The 19,442-nt window shown below is 44.1% G+C and overlaps 1 protein-coding gene across 1 annotated transcript in view; it reads left to right on the top strand.

The window, feature by feature from the left end:
• The first annotated feature begins 1,542 nt into the window (after positions 1 to 1,542).
• The window catches only part of C2CD2 (C2 calcium-dependent domain containing 2), a 38,748-nt gene continuing 20,848 nt past the window's right edge, over positions 1,543 to 19,442 (top strand). The window contains exons 1-5 of the mRNA XM_010000454.1: positions 1,543 to 1,635; positions 2,318 to 2,416; positions 14,496 to 14,615; positions 15,034 to 15,135; positions 19,015 to 19,137. Coding sequence (XP_009998756.1) covers positions 1,543 to 1,635; positions 2,318 to 2,416; positions 14,496 to 14,615; positions 15,034 to 15,135; positions 19,015 to 19,137 — 537 coding nt within the window. The remainder of the gene's footprint in view (positions 1,636 to 2,317; positions 2,417 to 14,495; positions 14,616 to 15,033; positions 15,136 to 19,014; positions 19,138 to 19,442) is intronic.

Raw genomic sequence — 19,442 nt, 5'->3', positions numbered from 1 at the left:
CGGGGCTGTGTCCCTCCTGGGGAGGGCGGCGGCGGGAGGGTCACCGGGACGGGCTGTGGGGATTCATCGGGGTGCCCTGAGCAGGGTCTGCCGGTGTGGTACTGCCCCTCCGTGTGCGTGTATATATGTGTGTGTGTGTGAATGGACGTGTCAGAGAATCATAGAATCGTAAAAAGGTTTGGGTTGGAAGAGACCTTAAAGAGCATCTAGTTCAACCCCCCCTGCACGGGCAGGGACACCTCCCACTAGACCAGGTTTCTCGAGTCCCTTTCCATCCTGGCCTTGAACACGTCCGGGGAGGGGGTGCCCACAGCTTCTCTGGGGAGCCTGTTCCAGTGCCTCACCACCCTCACAGTGAAGGATTTCTTCCCAGTGTGTAGCCTGAATCTACCCTTTTCCAGTTTAAAGCCACTACCCCTTGTGGTTTTGCTACATGTCCTTGTATACGTGCGTGTTTGGTGGCTGCTTGACAGGAGCTTGCAGGAAGGAGCCAGACAGAGGCACAGAGTGGAAGGACAGAGAGGAAAGCCCCTGCAGCCCCTGGCAGGGGCTCACACCACCAGTGTGATTGTTTGGGAGCAGGGAGAAGGAAACACTGGAAACTTCCTGTCTTGGTGTGGACGTGCAGCCTGTCCTTTGGCAAATAATTCCCAGAGCTGGACTTCCTACATCTTGCCTTAGGCCGTGCTGAACCTGGGTGTGTGTCGGTGTAACAGTGAGGGCTAGCACCCCCCAGACAGCCACATCAAGTTTTGGTTACTTTGCTTTTATCCCAGGTCAGGTAAAAAGCACACAAAATGTGGCATCCCTTCCCATCTCATCTTGCAAAGGGCGTGTTGTGGCATCCAGCTTGGTGGTTTGTAGTGGTTTTCCTGGATCTAAGAGGTGAGGAGGTTAGGTGAGCCTCTGGCAACCTAATTCCCTGGTTCTGAGGATGGAACCCTTGCCATGTCAGCGATAAATGCTGAGTCCAAACTCTTTAGAAAGCAGCATGTACCCAGGTCTCTGAATTTCTGTGCAGCCCTCTTCTTAGGTCTAGGAGGTTTTGTGGCAGTCCCAGCTGGCTGCCTTTTTACGTGTCAGGGGGCAGGCTAGGGGATAAGGAGGAGCAGGGCAACTTGTGTGTGTGAAAGATAAGGAAAGCAGTTTTAACACTTGCCTGACATCCCTGTGAGTTAGGGCAGCAGAAAGAAAATGCTTAGTCTGCCCTCTCAAATTGCATGTTGCAGTGAAGAAAAGCACGGGTTGTACTGAGAAACAAAGGCTTGCCTCGCGTTTGTGGAAGAGGAGAGCCCAGACAGCTTGGGCACAGGTGCTAGGAACTAAAAACAAGTGGCAGCTTCTGCTCCCCGGCCAGAGACCAAAGGCACTTTGACAGGGGCATGCACACCCTCTCTCCCTGGGAGAGCAGCTGGAGCCATCTCTAGCTATGAGTTCACCGCCTGGCGCTGCAGCATGGCATGGCTCCCGCTGTCAGCATCCCAAAACAATGTCAGCAGCGCACTGTTAATGAAATTCCTGCATGCAAAAAGCCCTGGGATGATGAGGGAAGCAGCGCTGACTGTTCAGTGTGGGTACTGGGTGGAGAATGCATGTGCTGATGTCTCTGAAAGTATGACCTCACCGCCAAAACAGGTATCCGCTGTCTTTTCCTTGCTGTCTATGGCTGGATACCTGTCATCAGTGCCTGCCTGCTTGGTGGTTTGCAGTGGTATGTCTGGGTCCAAGAAGTGAGGAGGCAAGGTGAGCCTCTGGCAACCTAATTCCCTGGTCCTGAGGACTGAACCTTTGTCATATCAGTGATAAATGCTGAGTCCAGACTCTACAGAAAGCGGCATGTACCCAGGTCTCTGAGTTTGTGCGCAGCCCTCTCCCTAGCTCTAGGAGTATTCCCAGCAGCCCATCACAAACGAGGAAATATTTGGGATGGGAAGGTTTCTTTCCTCACCTCTGCAAGATGAAACTTGGGTTTTCTTAGTTTCAGCATTTAAAACTATGGCACTGGTTAATCCTTTCTCAAGTAGAGCAGTTTTGCTGAACTCTGTCCCTGCTCATGGACTTCATTCCATGCTGTGTACCTTGATACTCTGCTACAGGGAAGGATGAGTTATGATTAGGCCCATAGTTATGTCCTAAGTGTAGGTTTTCAGGCTCTGTGTTATGTGGTGAGGTGTTGTGCAATTAATACATACAGGTTTTGACATAGATTTGCAGTTCTGTCTCCAGTTCTTCCAGGAACTTCCACTGGCTGTGCATTTTTATCATGCATGTTCAAGCAATGGTTTCATCACCTAATGATGCTTCTCTTCTTTCTTAGGATTCCCAGTCTCTTACGTTTGAGGAAGATGACCCACCAGAACCACTTGAGCTAGCAGTTAAAGAAGTTGTTAGTGTTGTAAAGTCAGCTCAAGAGAAGGTAAACCTCAATTTTGTTTTGTTTCAGTGTACTTTTGGGCAGAAATGTTAACTTTTCTTACTATCATCGGTGGGAATTTTATTTGTCAGTACTTCTTTACCCTTGACCTGAGTTTGTTGAGGCTGCTAAGAGACTGCCGCTCTAACAAACCTATGCAAACTCTTTGCATTGATTCACTTCTTTTGCAAGTCATGAGAAGAGTGTGCTCCAGGGCTTCTAAGCAAATGAATAGTAACCAGGGTTATGCCAAGTTTATAGGTATGCCTTCAATGAACTTGTCCAGCAGCCCTTTCCCACTACCCCTGCCTCGGTACAATGACTCCCCATCCTGCTAGTGAAGCATGCGGTGGGGAAGTTAAGAAGGAAAGGGGCACTTCTCTGGAACAAGAAAATGTCTTTGTCTTCCCTTGCTTCTTAGTGTGGCTGATTACAGGTTTGCTTCATGAGTTGGAGCTGAGTGAGGATTAGTGGAACATCTGTGAAATCCTGAGGTTGAAGTCTTGACTCTACTGAATCCTGTATTCAGTGAGGAGTGAATGGTCTCTTTCTTCCTCTCCCACCCCCACCCCACATACTACAAAGCAGTTTTCCCCGTGCTTAGTGCATATAAAATTAAAATAAGGCAAAACTTGACGCTTAGAACAGGGTAAAAAAAAATTATGTATGCTTATTAGCAATTACAGCTTCTGTATTTACATCCTAGTGGTAGTAGCCACTAGTCAGATCATAGAATCATAGAATCTTAGGGGTTGGAAGGGACCTCGAAAGATCATCTAGTCCAACCCCCCCTGCCAGAGCAGGGTCACCTAGAGTACATCACACAGGAACGTGTCCAGGTGGGTTTTGAATGTCTCCAGTGAAGGAGACTCCACAACCTCCCTGGGTAGCCTGTTCCAGTGCTCTGTCACTCTTACAGTAAAAATTTTTTTTTGGATATTCACCTTGAACCTCCTATGCTCCAATTTACACCCATTACCCCTTGTCCTATCACTGGTCATCACTGAGAAAAGCCTAACTCCATCTCCCTGACACTCACCCCTTACATATTTGTAAACATGGATGAGGTCACCCCTCAGTCTCCTTTTCTCCAAGCTAAAGAGCCCCAGCTCCCTCAGCCTCTCCTCATCAGGGAGATGTTCTAACTGGTGCTCAGCTTTAGGCACCTGCATTGAATTAGCCTAATGCTTTTCTTGTTTAGCTTTATTATTTTGGTTTGCTTGTCTGATTCAGATGTTGAGCAGCTCTGCTAGGATTCCTTTGAAAACTATGCATGCTTATCTGCCTGATACACAACTTAGAGGCACACCCTGATTTGTAGCAGCCAGGGATTGCCAACATGCAGAGTTGTTTGTGCATTTCTCTCTCTTTCTCTCTCTTTCTCTCTCTCTTTCTCTCTTTCTCTCTCTTTCTCTCTTTCTCTCTTTCTCTCTCTTTCTCTCTCTCTCTTTCTCTCTCTTTCTCTCTCTTTCTCTCTCTTTCTCTCTCTTTCTCTCTCTTTCTCTCTCTTTCTCTCTCTTTCTCTCTCTTTCTCTCTCTTTCTCTCTCTTTCTCTCTCTTTCTCTCTCTTTCTCTCTCTTTCTCTCTCTTTCTCTCTCTTTCTCTCTCTTTCTCTCTCTTTCTCTCTCTTTCTCTCTCTTTCTCTCTCTTTCTCTCTCTTTCTCTCTCTTTCTCTCTCTTTCTCTCTCTTTCTCTCTCTTTCTCTCTCTTTCTCTCTCTTTCTCTCTCTTTCTCTCTCTTTCTCTCTCTTTCTCTCTCTTTCTCTCTCTTTCTCTCTCTTTCTCTCTCTTTCTCTCTCTTTCTCTCTCTTTCTCTCTCTTTCTCTCTCTTTCTCTCTCTTTCTCTCTCTTTCTCTCTCTTTCTCTCTCTTTCTCTCTCTTTCTCTCTCTTTCTCTCTCTTTCTCTCTCTTTCTCTCTCTTTCTCTCTCTTTCTCTCTCTCTTTCTCTCTCTCTTTCTCTCTCTCTTTCTCTCTCTCTTTCTCTCTCTCTTTCTCTCTCTCTTTCTCTCTCTCTTGTTTTGTTGGTTTGTTTGTTGTTTTGGTTTGTTTGTTTGTTTTTATTTTTTTCCTTTCCCCTTACCAGGGTGTCCTTGCCCCAGCAATGGGGGTGGAGAAAACATAGTTGTTAGGGCTGTAGAGTTGGCACTAGTGTTACTCTGTGTCACTGGAGAACACCACAATGTGAAGTTGTACAGGAGAAGGGACTGCTGGGTCTGAAAGTGGTGTGCTGTCTTAACGTGTGAAGGCAGCAACAGAGGGAGATCTGCTGTGAATAAAAGCTAGTGCCTAACAGCACAAAAACAGTGCAGTGCAATGTCTAAAACATGTGTGGAAGGTGGGCAGGGCTGCAGGTGTGTTTGCATGGGAGAGGGCCAGAAGGTTTAGGTCTGCTGGTTGCCCCTGGCCAGTGTCAACGTTCAGCAGAGGCGCGTGGGGCCTGCGCTGTGCTCAGAGTTGTGTCCCTGTGGCTGTACCGCGGTGAGAGCAGCGTCTCAAGGCTGAAACCTGCTTTGGTCTTACCAGAAGCAAGGCATGATGCTGCAGTCCTGGATTTCCCTGAGGTCGTATTGTACCACTAGAAGCAACTCTGCTGCAGACCTCAGTTTACTTCTGTGTTCTTTAAATGTAGATTCTGACTGGCATAGCAGCGAGTGGTGTCTTGTGAGCATCTTAATGGGCTGTGGTTAAGCTTGGGCAGCAGAAGGTAGCAAGTGCTGGGTCCACAGCAGCCAAAGCCTGGAGAACTGCTGGCTGCTGTAGGGTTGTTCTCTTGTTCTCCTCTACCTGTGGCTTCACAGTCCAGCACCTTCCCTTGTGCAGTCTCGGGTCCTTGTCTGACCTTGGGTTGAGCCATTTCAGTGCTTTAATCGAGCTATTACACTGCAGCCAGCAATCTAATGTGGTTTTGCATCAGCTTAAACCAATATAAGCACATTTTAAAATGTATTGGATTATAAGAGGTTTGCTTACGTAAAGTGGGTTGTTCTGAACTGTCCCAAAACCCATTTCCATAATCTTGTGCACAGCTGCTGGAAAAATTTATCTGAATTATTCTTACTCCTTCAGTTAAGGTACAATCTGAATATTTATTGTGATTTCAGTGTATAATAACCTTAGAGTGGTACTCCGGTAGCTACCTTCCTTCCTTCCTTAAATGCATACCTTTCTCTAAACACCTCAGGTGTTCTCTTACACAGTGTCTCTCTTACGTATTCCTCAAGTAATACTAAGGGTCCAAAAGGCTTTTTTTTGTTTGTTTGGTGGCATTTTCTCTCCCTGTTCTTCTTCTGTTCCATCCCTGTTCTTCAAACCCTTAATATTTGTGTATGAAATTGCCATCTCTCTGCAGTTTGTCCAAACTCAAACTTCTGATACGTGTTTGTAACTCACTGCTGGCGTGACTGGCTCTGAATGTAGCTTGTGATCATATGCTTCACGTTTATCAATGTTGCAGCATCCCACAGAGTTCTGTGCTTGCTTGAGGCATCAGCTGGCAAAACGCTCTTTCTCTGCAACCAGTTCAACATGCTGCTTTACTTGTGTTCTGTATGGCAAGAGCGTATAGGTGCCTTGGTTCAGCAGCCAGGTCTTGATTTATTGCATGGTGTTTCAAGTATGTGTTTGACCTTGCACCAGAGAGGTTGTGGTCATCAAAGGAAGTGGAGGATTAAGGGTGAGAGGTCAAAATAGCAGTAAACATTGGATGTGTAATACTTGAATGCAACCGTATGCTGATAGAGCCCTGTGGTCTTTTGTGGTGGCTGGTCCTCTGTTCTCTTGAATGCTAGGCCATGGAGCTCAGCCAGGAGATGAACCTGCCTGATGCTGAGAGCAAGCCTCTTGTGTGGGAAGACTCACATACAGTCTTGCTCTGAAACAATACAGGATTGCCAGCCAGGCTGTAATTATTATATTGTTGCTGACAGCCCTGTTTATGACCAGGACACACACTTGACACGTGAAGTCCATAGATAATACATATTGTCCTTGCCCTGGAGAAGCTGAAAGCTGTAAAACTGGTGTATGCTCTACAAGGCAGTGCTATGGACACGGTTGAAGAAGCTGCTCGTTGTGAACTTGGCCAAAGCCTTTGTGGCAGGGACAGAGCTGCTCTGTGGCTGAAGGTTACACCACACTGCGTCTTGACAAAGCCTCTTTTTATGCATCGCCTTCACTCCAACTTTGGGCCAGTGCCTAAATCTATAGAATGAAGTGGCCTGTTCTCATTGTGTGGTGTTGGATGTTTTGTTTTAATAAAGCAAACATTAGCAGTATTCTTAGCTGATTCTGCCAGCCTTTCCATTACTGCAGTCTTATTTCCAGAGGCTTTGAACTTTGCAACAATAAAACAAAAAGAGAAACCAAAAAGATTATTCTGTTGTTGGGAACCTGGCACAGAGGGTTTAGATGGAGCAGGCTACAGCAGAAGTCTTCCTTCTTTTCCTGCTTTATGTGTAAATGGGGGTAAATTGCCCTCGGAGTGCCATTCCTTTAATGAGTGATAATAAAGAATGGCTGTCTTGGATTGCAACAGCAAATATGAATGCTTCATTTTAATTTTTGTGTGATTAATCTTGCTGGGGGAAATGGTGGAGAGAAGAGGGAACTGTTTTGCAAGCTTGTGAGCTCCCATGAGCTGTGCTGCATGCCTGTAAAGGCCTTCTTCACCCAACATGGCTGTTGTAGCTTCATCTTGAGATCACTTGGTTTGCAGCCATCCTGCTGGTAGCTGCATTTGTGCTGTGCTGGGACATCCGGGCTTCCAGTTCCACTTGCTTTGAAGCAGGTAGAGACGTTGTGTAGCAGAGGCTGCTTTCTGCTCCAGGAGAGACAAGTCTCATGTTGTGACCACTGCACTATGAACTGGGACTTGTTCTTAGTTAGGTACATGTGTTTATTTCTGATTATTTTTGGTGGGGTGAACTGTTCTGTTGTTCTTTAACTCCCTGTTTGCTTGAAAAGCTGTCCCAGAGCTTTGCTGCTTAATGACTGGGGTTTTTTGTACAAACCAAAGTGGAATCATGGCCCATGGACAGAGGAGAGAAAATATAATAAAAGGCTGGTGGGTTGAGATAAGGGCAGGGAGGGACCACTCACCAATTAACACCACAAGCAAACCAGACTCAACTTGGGAAAATCAGTTCAACTAATTTATTACCAATCAAATCAGAGTAAGATAATGAAAAATAAAATAAAATCTTCAAACACCTTCCCTCCATCCCTCCCTTCTTCCAGTGCTCAGTTTCACTCCTGACTGCTCTGCCCCCTCCCCCCTGGCAGCACAAGGGTACAGGGAATGAGAGTTGCAGTCAGTTCATCACACGTTGTCTCTGCTGCTCCTTCTTCCTCACTCTTTTCCCTTAGCGTGGGGTCCCTCCCACAGGAGATAGTCCTTCATGAACTTCTCCAGTCCTTCCTACTGGCTGCAGTTCTTCATGAGCTGCTCTAGTGTGATTCCCTTCCCCAGAGCGCGGTACTTCAGGAACACACTGTTCCATAGTGGGTCCCCCATGGTGTCCCAAGTCCTGCCATGAGCTTGCTCCAGCCTGGGTTCCTCTCTCCATGTGTCCACAGGTCCTGCCAGGAGCCTGCTCCAGAACGAGTTTCCCACAGGGTCACAGCCTCCTTTTGGGCATCCACCTGCTGTAGGTGGGGTCCTCCATGGGCTGCAGGTAGATATCTGCTCCAGCATGGATCTCCATAAGCTGCAGGGGGACAGCCTGCCTCACCATGGTCTTCACTGTGATCTGCAGGGGAATCTACTCTGGCACCTGGAGCACCTCCTCCCCCAACTTCCTCACTGGCTTTGGTGACTGCAAGGCTGTTTCTGTCACATATTCTCACTCCACTCTCTGGCTGATGTTGCACAGTTGTTTTTTCCCCCTTCTAAAACATGTTATACAAGAGGCACTACCACAATCACCGATTGGCTCAGCCTTGGCCAACGGCAGGTCCATCTTAGAGCCAGCTGGCATTGGCTTTATTGGATATTGGGGAATCTTCTAGCAGCTTCTCACAGAAGCCACCCCTGTAGCCTTGCCACTACCAAAACCTTTCTACACAAACTCAGTACACTTGGCTAAATAAGTTGTTCTTTAAGTCTCCTTTCACAATGTCAGCTCGCCTTCTAAGTCACTCCAGCACACCTACTCTCTGCAGCAGCTCCAGTTAAATACTTTATTTTGAACTTGATGGCTTGAAGTAACACACAACCCTTGAGGTGAAGTCTCACCATGCAGGGAGATTACTGCTCTTTTGTGTCTCTGAAAGTGCTTTCTTGATGCAATTTAAGACTCCAGTCTGGCTCTTCTGTGGCTGCTTCACGCTGTGACTGAGTTGATTCACCTGGGTCAGTCTCCCTTTGGTGTTCTCCCAGTGATAAGCTGCCCTTCGTAGGAGTAATATTTGTTAATTCTCATACACACATGGTCTGTATTTTGAATTGCATTTCCTTTCTAATCTTCAAGGCTTTTCAGCTTTTCTGTGTGATGTCTTAACCTTCCTTTATATTGCCACTTCCAGCTTGTGTTCCTCAGCATCACACTTCCTTTCAGATTTCTCCTGAGGGATTTCGAACGTTAACTACACACTAGGGTTCGTGCCTGACGAGCTCCTTTGTAATTTGCTTCCAGCTTTCACATCTTTTCTCACTGTACTTTCCTCTCCCTTTCAGACACATCCCCATTCACCTTAACTGGAATGATTGAGTATAAGCTCCATTATCAGTGGGATGATGCTACTGAAACAGACAAGACAACATAATGGATCTCACCTACCTAAGAGCTGTCTTGTCAGAGGAAGACATTAGGGTTGGGATTTGTTTGCTTCAGTGAAGATAATACTGGTTTTGGCACCATCAGGTAGCCTTCTTGTCTTCCAGCTGCTACTGCAGATGTGTGTGGGCCTCCTATATGCTTGTTCCATTTCTGCCAGCCTGGCACAGGGGTCAGGGATGCCTTAGCATCCCAACAGCACCAAGTGCCTGTGTCTCTGCAACTGAATCTCTCTTCAAGCTTCTGTAGCACAAAATAGCAAACCTCCCGTGAGTTTTATCATCTTCCGTTTGTGTCTTCAGCTATGCTGCCTCCCAAGTGGTGCATAAAGACTTGCATATTAGTGAGGCCAAACTATCAAGTCTATTTCTGGTATTTATTTTCCCCCTTCTTAAGTGTAAGTGCTGTTTCCTGTCCTCACAGCATTTGATACTCTCCTTACTTGATAGGCAGATTGAAAATTCTTCCTGTCCTATCTTATACTCCATGCTTGCTCGTTTTATTCCCCTCTCCCCTTTTTTCCCTCTTTTTTTGAGTTTGAATGTCTGTTGGTCTCAAAGGAATAGATAAATGAACTCATTCTATCAGTTTCTTCTTTTTTCCTGTTGCTGATGTGGTGACTATCTCATGCATTCATTCCATCACTCACCCTGCCTTCACCTTGGTGTTTATTATAATTTTGGAAAACTGGTCCAGGGTTGTCTTGTTATATTTGCAAGCCAGCTTCTAAAAATCTGCCTGGTTTGGACACTACACATTTATCTTCTCTCCTTCAGTTTCTCTGTATGATTTGGTAAACTGCTTGGGTAAAGAGGTGAAGAAGCTATAGAAGCCCCCTCCCAGAAGTTAATGCTTTGGTAACCAAGGAAGATGAAGTAAGTTCTTCTTTTGAACAGCTGAGTGTTACGACTTTGAAAAGGCAGAAGTTTCTGACTGGAAATTTTCTTATGGTGAGATTTTAAGCTGAGTACACACACTGCCTGTTTGACTGTTGGCAAAGTAAGTTTTCCACGACAAAAGAAAAACCCAAGAACCTTCTCCTCAGAGTTCTACTTCAAAACATGGGAAATGAGGGAGGTCCAAAATCTGACAGCGTAATCAACCCTACAGTGAAGATCAAGGCAGCTTCCACCGTGTGGCTGCTTCACAGCGTATACTTATTTTCCTGTGAAAATGTTGAAGATTTGTATTAATTACATACTGCTGAATAACTCGCTTTTCATGGAAATAAATGTCAAATGTGTCAAAACCTATTTCTTTCCAGAAAAAAGCTATCAAGGCTGTAATGCTAAGGGTTTTACACATGCAGGTGATGCAGTCAGATCCTGGGGAAGGTGAAGATCTTCACCAGCAGGGCTGTCAGAACTTGCCCTGAAGTCAGGGCCCTTTCACCCTCCCTTGTCTATCTATGGGAGGGAACCTGCTGCCACAGACCAAGAGGGGAGGGAGCAGTAACGAAGAGGCTGTGCATAACACACAGATCAGTGGGGTACCAGTGCCAAAACTGAGACCTCTAGAGGTGAGAGGACACTACATGTGAGGAGCAGAGGCACTCCTGCTCTCCTTGAGGTGGTGCAGCTTCCCATGCTGCTTTAGGAAGGAAAGAAACTAAAATTCTGCTGTTCAGTCCAGAGGAACTACAAAGGGAAAAAGTCAAGAGATAGATGAGGAGGGCAAAGCAAGGGGAAGGGCTTCAACAGCTGTGGGTTCACAAGTTTGGACACTTCACTTCCTTAGAAAAATACTAGTCTTACTCCAATTGCAATACTTTTTCAGTCCTCTTGATTCCTGTAGTTGTTTTATCTGAAACAGAGTTTTTTAGGATAATTGTAGTAACAATTTTAGATACGTATAAGTGAGCTGTATGGAAGTGTTACAGCAGCTAATCAGAGTTGGATGCCAGCATCAGGCAGGTGGGAACAGAGCCCAGCCTTCTCGAGGGGTTTTGCCATGGCAGCTCATCCTCATGGTGAGCTAGTGTAGCCAGATAGTGGCAGGAGAGCAGAGGCAGGGAGGGGGGAGGCTGGAGGGTGTTGAGTAGACATGAAGAATAACCCCAGTGTGGGGTAAGCGAGTGCCAGGAGCCAGCTCAGTGTGGATGAATGAGGGCTTAGGAGGAGTGGGGGTGCAGCCTTGCCAGCTAATGACGGACTGGGAATACCTTCCACAGGAGGTCTCCGACACAGATGGAGACACTCCTCTGGTGTTGAGGGGGTGCTTGTACTGGGAGGAGGCTAGAGTGCTGCAGAGGTGCTGGGGGGAGAAAGCATCTTGGTCTCTCTGGTGGAACTTCCTAGTTTCTTTGTGTTACTACTTCACCTCACCCTATTTCTGCTAACTTAGGAGGCAGTGCTTGTCTGGTTGTAAGATGCCAAAGAGGAGCTGGGTCATTACCCCTCTCAGAGTTTCGAATGAGCAAGCCACAGCTGCTTTGTGGCTTAATTTTTAAAGAACAGTTTTTTATGGAAACTACACATTTTCTAGACTCTAAAATGCGAAGTATTGATGTCTGGGGATTTCCATGGTATGGAGAGGTAGGAGAGAGAGATGAAGACAAATGAGGTTGAGGAGCGACTCTCTTTCAGTCCAGGTGCTACTGTTTTCTCATTAACATCTCTCCTTCCTTGTTTTCTCCCCTTGTTGACCAGAAACAGCTGTTTTGCCTGACTCCCTTCTTCTGCTCGTTTGTGCAGAGAAAATGAATTCAAGGAAACAGGTTGGATGGGGGCATGGAGGAAGAGGAGCATAGCACAGGAAGCTTCAGTATTTTTCTTCATGTGACTGTTCTGGAGAAAAAGACCTACATATTTCTGCTCTGATCTAGCAAAATCATCTGCTGTACTTCTAAAGGAATGTCACTTAAAAAGGGAACTGGCAGTTACGGTCTCTTTAATCAACTTCTCACCTCTGTTGCAGCATCTTAAATGAAAACAGCTTTATCTTCAAATTCTAGCCCAGAACTCTGCTTCTCTCAGAATTCTGACTCCATAATCCATCCTGGTCCCAGAACAAAGGGATTCACCTGATATAAAGACATACTATTTTCTGTTAAAAAATGTGGAACCACTCCTTTTTTTGTTTGGATTAAAAATCAACAGACTTCTGTATCTGAAGAAAACAGTTATTTTATTAAAAATGAGGGGAGAAGGGAAGTAGGATTTGGTAGTTGTCTTTGACAGAAATTAAATTAATCAAGGAGACTAAAAGCCCACACCCTATGGGTTTGGGCTCCTTAACTGAAAATACAACTATAGAAAAAAAAATGGATTTAGCATGTCTTGGCAAGGTGTAGAAAGAAGTGTAAGTTCCACCACCAGCAGTGTCTGTTTCCATCCTTTACTTAGGAGTAAACATGACTAAGAAATGTGGCACATAAGCACAGCTACCAGCTCTTCTGTCACACTTTTTTTTTTTTTTTTTAATGTAGTAATCAACTGCATACCTGGCAACCTTGGCTCTTAAGACAGAAATTCCAGACAAATGGCTCTGCATCACATGTGCAGCAAGTCCAACTTGTTCTGAATGCACTGAACTTCTTCTGCATGTGTGGATGAAATGAGCATAGATGATATACCACGTCATTTAGGACATGCAAGTGTCAGCAGCTTTTGCATCAGACCTGCCCTTTTCCCTCCTCTGCCCTCCAAAAAGAGGGAAGGACCTGTCTGTTTTTTTTAAGTCTTTGAAAAGCTGCCATTCCAATCTGTCTTCATTATGAATGGAAGGAGTGATTCTATGGTTTAGCTCAGCTATGTGTACCATAAGTAGCTAGGCTCTTCAGTCTTGTTAGCTATTAAAAATGCTTAAAACTGCTTTATGTTGTATCATATAGTGGAAGTTCATGTTGGTTATATGGGATTGAGGGTCAGAAATCACTTCTGAAGGAATTCAGGCTTTGGGGAACAGGAGAGGTGGGGGAAAATGATTTGTCTATTTCTACACTATGTGGTTGGGATTTTTATTGGTTGTGTCCACCCCTTCCCTCTTCTTCTTTGTAATTGAGTCTCTGCCTTAATGGATGTGCCCTGAAACCCTTGATAATGCTTTGGTGCTTCTCATAATGTATGCTATAGAGCCCTGATGATAAAATTAATTTAAGGAGAGACCGATAAAGATTTTCCAGAAGGTATATTATTAATTTTGAAGCCTTCAGATTCAATTCCAGTGCCCGTAAGTGAAGCAGTAAGTGCACAAACATAATTCAGTCACATACATGCAGAGTTTCCATCAAACAAATCTTGCAGCAAATTTGTTTTCTGTGCATTGTGTTAACCTACTTACTTTTACCTGGGTAAATCTAAGGAGGGCTCAGCTGTCCTTTCCAGCAGTGGAACAGTGGGAAGAATAACCACACAGAGACAGTGACAAGCAGCTGTCTTCAACCAGCAGAGCTGTTTGCAAAGTGAGCTGCTCTCCCTGGTGTAATGTGTGATTTCTGAGTTGTGTACCTGGGGCTTTCCTGTGTTGCCAGGCACTTTCCACACACTCCAGGAAATTTGCACAACTGCTTCGGCACCTCAATTGGATTGCAGAGGAGAGGGAAGAAAAACCATTGTTTGTAAACTCAGTGTGATAACAAGTTAAATTACTGCTCATAAAGGGGAGGGAGTATACTCAATGAAGTCTATTGCAGTGAAGTGGCATACAAACTTTTCTCAGATATTTAGCATCATCACCAAATTTCAGAGCCTTTCTTGGTTTGCTCAAAGTCTTGAATAAACTTTTAAAGGTTCCTGACCCTTCACACCCCCCTGGGAACTAGAATTACTTAGACAAAATCCTCTTCAGCAGCAGCAGTGTTATCCCTAAGTTTCATGTTTGTAGGGTTTTGGTTTCAGGTTTGTAGGTTGTTGTTTACCAAACAAATCTTGTTTGGTAAAATCAGCTGTCCTATTCTAGGCTACTTAGTTTGGAGCAGAAGAGGAAGAAGAATAAACTTCTTTGTCTCTCATGCAAAACTGTGATCCTTGAGCTTTGTGTGAAGCACAAAGGAGTCTTTGTCAGGTGAGAAGTTACTTTTGTATTGGATAACAATACCAAAGAAACTTTGGAAAACACCAGCATTTCCAGGTACTAGATTCTGAGTCCAGAAGCAAAGACCTGAGCGATGTTTTTCAGAAGTCAATGTGCAGAAGGAAGTAGGGTTGTTAATGAAATTGCTTATAAATCTTCCACCTACAGAATCTAGCATAATTCTGGTAGCTTAAAATCCTTTCTTTTCTTAGTTCTTTCTTGCCTTCACCAAACCTTCTTTTGAAAAATATTTTTTTTCCCTTCCTTTGTCTCCCCCCATCCCTATAATTTCTTTAGGTGGTCTCTTGCAATGTTCTGGGAGATTCCATTACATTTGTTGTCACCGTCTCAGATACTTCACCTGCGGCTGCAGAAGGTCAGTCGTACAGCGTGAAATTGTCTCCACTTCACTTGCAGGTAAAGTGTTAAGTGTTGTTTCCTCTCTTCTTCCTTTTCTTACATCTCATTCTGCAGCTGAGCTGAACCTCCTGTTTGCAAAATGCATACAAGCTCTTGTTAACTCTGGTAAAACGTTTGATCATGTTACAGTTTCCCTCTGGGGCAAGTAATAAATTCATTAAGTAAGGCGCCTCTTTAGGAGACTGTGGATAACTAGTGCATTGGGTAGACTATGTGGATGTATAGAGCAATACCCTATTTTGACTGGCGTGCAGTCTCAAAGCTTAAATAACTTCTGCCTTCTTAGATTGTCACTTTGAATTTAGTTACTGAGAAACCGTTATTCTTCCTTTGGCAAGCCTCAGCATGGAGGTTGGCCTGCAATTTCTTTACAGGACACCAGAACACTCTCCAATAACTGCTTTCCTATCCACAGCTTCATCTCTGTGTGAAAGACAAAGGAGAAGATGTCAAAATTGAGTGGTTCCTCATTAACACCAATGAAAGCAACTTTGAAATCCAGCCAACAGTGCAGGAGGTCAGTCAGTAACTTTTATTTGTGGTAATGGTAGAGAAGATAAGTCTCTGTCCCTTTGGTGCAAAACCCAGTGTAATGCTTTAGGTTAGCAGTAAAAGTGTCTAGAGCTAAGGTATCAGATGAGTCTGGAAGAATTGAAGCAAAAATGCCTGTTCTTTTTTGCTGGCTGCCTTCAGCAGTTGCCTGTCAGCAGTGCCATCTTGAACTGCTTCGGTCACACTTACCCTGACTCATCTGTCAAACCCCTGCATCTCTGAAATCTAGGAGCATTCCTCAAGATTACTAAAGTTGTAAAGACAAATCAAGTCTGTATTTGTCATGACATTGCAGACATTTTTCATTCACATTCAAAGGTGTGAAAAATGTCTGTTCTTAAATGCCTTCTTTCAGAGCACTTCTAAAATAACAAAAAAAACCCCCGTATTATTTAAAAAACCAGTATTATTCCAGTATAACCAGTATTAATAATATTTCCATCAAAGTAATTACAAAGTTTCCCCTTCCTTAACTTGAATCAATTTTGAAATCTGGCAACAGTAATTCAGAAACAGTTCTGAAGAAATAGTGTTATTTATGGAAAAGGTGAGTGATCTAAAAATATCATTATGCTTTTGGAATTGCACCTTATCTTAATATGTAAACACATTTCACTGGGCATTTTTTATTGGGACATCCCCTGAAACCGTTCCTTTATGACTGAGACTGTCTTCTGCCTTTGACGCTTCACAACTGCATTTTTTTTGGCACAAACATGGTGACTTAAGCCTTTGTTACAACTGTGGCTGGACACCTGCTTGTATTTTGTGACGTTAGTTTTCTTACTGAAGGCCTCGTTAAAAAATAGGTTTATTGTATGGTAGAGCTGCATCTAAAGGCCTGTGCTGAGTGACCCAGAATCGTAATAGTTTATTACCACCATTTTTTTTTACACAAAAATGTGAAACTTGTAACTAAAGATAGACAAGTCCTTTAATTTGTGTTTTAATATAAATTTTACTGTGCATGCATAGCAGTGTAAATAAACCTCCTGTGTTGAGGTAGCATGCTATTATCCACTTATTGAACAGTCATTAAGTACTTACTGGCAGATGCAGATGAGTCTGTCACAGTCACTGAACTTCACAACCTGTCTTCTGAGAGATGCCCAAGTTCAGAGTTGCAGAGGAGTTATAGCTTGCTGAGCTTTGTCCACGTTCTCAAAACAAGCTTGTTAATTCTTAATAGTTAAGGGCTTTATTTTCACTTTGAAGTTTCTGCTAGCACTTAGGGAATAGGGGAGGCAATAAAAAAGAGCTAAAACCTGTGAACAACCTACACCATGGAAATTGCTTCAGCTCCTAAACTTAAGTATAAAGTTTTGTGTCTTGTTTTTTCCTCTTTTGGAAGCAATATTGTGTGTACAAATAAATACCTATAATTTCTTGTGATTATCTACCCAATGGTTTTGCCATCAGTCAAACGAGGTGGGTATAATTACCTGTTTACTGTTGATAATAGCTGGGTGAACCTGAGTTGCGTTTGGCAGCCTGGCTGACTGGCAGGGCTTGCGTTTGCATGGCTGTGCTACGGTGGCTTTATGTGCTGGTGTGCCCCAAGCTGCAGCTGACTGTACACCCCTAGCCCATGGCACACCTCATGTAAAACGTGGTGTTGGCAGTTTTTTTTGGTTGGCAATTAAGCCATTGTGGCTTGCCTTGCAGAGGGTGGTGTAGTGGAGCATTACAAATGAGGATGGCTAAAAATGAGGTTGCACCGACAGGAGGCTCTTTAATCAAACTGCTTTCCAAATAACTGTGGAAACATCAGAAAAGAACTATGAGTAGAAGTCCGGTTACTACTGTTGCTCTTTTTACCATTGAATAACAAATGGCAGATTAGGTAGGTGGCAAAGTGAGAGTTGGCTGGTATTTTACAAATTGACAGAGTTCTCCACCAAGCAGCGTTCAAGTAAGGGTAAGAGAGGGAATTACCTCCAAAACAGTGAAAGCAACTAGGATTTACCTGCTTACTTAAGTAACATAAATAATGAAATTACTGACACTGCTGATTTAGACAGCCTAATCTACTTCAATATTTTTTGAAATAAAAGAGTGCTATCTGCAAGTTGCGGAAATGTGCTGCTGCCTCTTTCCACGGTGTAAACAAAGCAGAGTTTCTGGTGGCCTCGTCGATGCTGTTGTATGTTTTGAACTGTAGAGACCTGTGATCCAAGAGTGGTTAGGTGAGAAGGCAGTGAAACAGGATTTCTGTACACAACGTTCCTGGGATTTTTATGAAACCCCCTAAATGTTTCTGTAACACTTTGGTAATTGGGAAAGGGCTGTTACTCCAAATCTGTTTGACCTGCTGTGCAAGCAGCAAGCATACCTGTGGGAGCGCAGAAGTCACTACAGGTTCTTTCTCCTACACCTAAGAAAGTACCATGGCTTTTGGAACTAGAGGTTGCCTCTTGTGGCAAAGCTCTCTGTGACAGAGGAGTGTGGCACAGGGTGTCCAGGGTGGCAGAGATATGTTTGGTTGAGTCCTGTGCTGGTGCTGCCTCCTGGCAGCGTTCTGCTGTGCCGCTGCACCAGCGTGGGTCAGGCAGCACTGGAAGCTGGTGGGGCACAGCCACAGTGTTACCAAAGCAATCGACCAGTGTTTGGCCTTCAGCCCCCCTCTTGATCTCCTTGCTGGTGCCAGTTTGGTGTCCTTGTCATCAGTGTGCCTTGTCTTTGCAGCAGGGCCTTTCTTGTTGGTCACGGCATGCTGGTTGTAGGTGTGCTCCCGTTAGACAGAAGCCTGCAGGAGGGTACCTTTTTCTGCTTTGTGTGATTATTGCATTCTGCAGCTATTTGATATCTGCATCTGTAAATCAGTTGCCTTTCTTTTAGAGTCTTTTTCTGTAACAGCAAAGTCTCTCAGGTAAGGTAACAGATGAGAAAACATGGATGAGTCCTCTGTTGTTTAGTTCAGATCTTTATCTACTACTTCAGTCTCTTCTTTAGAAAACAAACCTCACTGAGATTTCTCAGTGCTCTGACTGAGAAGGTGCTTTCCGAAGGTGCTCTGCCACCTTCAGAGCAGTTGAGTATTAGACTGCCCTTTCTGTCATAGCTTAATTTAAAAACCTATTCACTGTAGGTAACTGAGCAGAAGAGACTTTCTGAGGAGCAAGACATGGAAAGCAGGCTTCTCCAGGAGCACAGTGAGGGCAGGGACATGTCACCATCTTCATACACCTTAAAATTAATCATGTGAAGCTACATGTGTAAGCAAAATCTGTGGTCTGTTCTGATCCCTCAGAGATAGTAGTGCCAAGTGCAGATTGCCATGAGATTTTTGAATGGACAAATGTACAAGTTATTTCCCCCAAGCAGCATGACTATCTCTCCATACAGTGCACTTTTCAGCAAGGTTGAAAACCTCCAAGAGATACTCTAATATTTTTTTTCAGTGCAGCACAGGATTAGCAGCTTCTCACCTGCTGCAAGCTGGCATAACTCCCATTAAATCAGTGGAATAGTGCCAGTCTGCTTATCTGATGACCTGATCTGCTCTGTTGGGTGGGGTGCAAAGCAGTACAAAAACTTTAACAAACACCATCATAAGATATAAACTGTTAATGAAACTTAGGATTTTGTGGCGGATAGCTCTGCCTTCCTAACTCTCAGAACATCATGTGACTTTTTTATATCTAGTTTTCCTTTAAAGCATAATATAGAAATTGAAGTAATTATTTGCATGATGTCATTACATTTTGGTGGTGGTGATAGAAACTGTGTCTCTGTCTGACAAAACTGATGTTCAATAGCTTTGATAGTTTAGATAGGTAAAAATTAATTTTTGCATTAACTTTTCTCTGAGTTTTGAGAAAAATGCTTGATTGTTTCCTTGTAGGGACAGACCGCAGGGACATGTGCAATACCTGAAACACTCAGAGATGTTTTGAAGGACCTCTTCAGCTCAGTTTCTCCATCTGTAGTGTTGAGTACGAGGCCTGCAGATACAAAGGAGGTTCAGGTAAGTCTTATTCCCATGTAAATCTTTTGAAAAGTATCCTGCTTAGTGTTTTTATTATAAATTCATGACTTACAAGTGAGTAAGTTTAACACCATTTGGTGATTATGAACAACTGGAATGCATTCTTTAAAACGACATTCTTTAAAACTGCCTTTGGCAGTGAAGGCTTTGTAATCATAGCTCCCGCGTGGCTGCTAATGGTGCACCCCACCACACGCACATCTGCTTCTCTCTGTCAGTGAGACAGAAGTTAAAAGTAATCGGTATTTGCATGTGCGTGATCCCTCTTGTTCTGCTTGCTTCTC

This window comes from Chaetura pelagica, unplaced genomic scaffold (assembly GCF_000747805.2).
Source record: "Chaetura pelagica isolate M959 unplaced genomic scaffold, ChaPel_1.0 scaffold244, whole genome shotgun sequence".
Classification (NCBI taxonomy): Eukaryota; Metazoa; Chordata; class Aves; order Apodiformes; family Apodidae; genus Chaetura; species Chaetura pelagica.
This window is presented reverse-complemented; position numbering and strand designations above follow the sequence as displayed.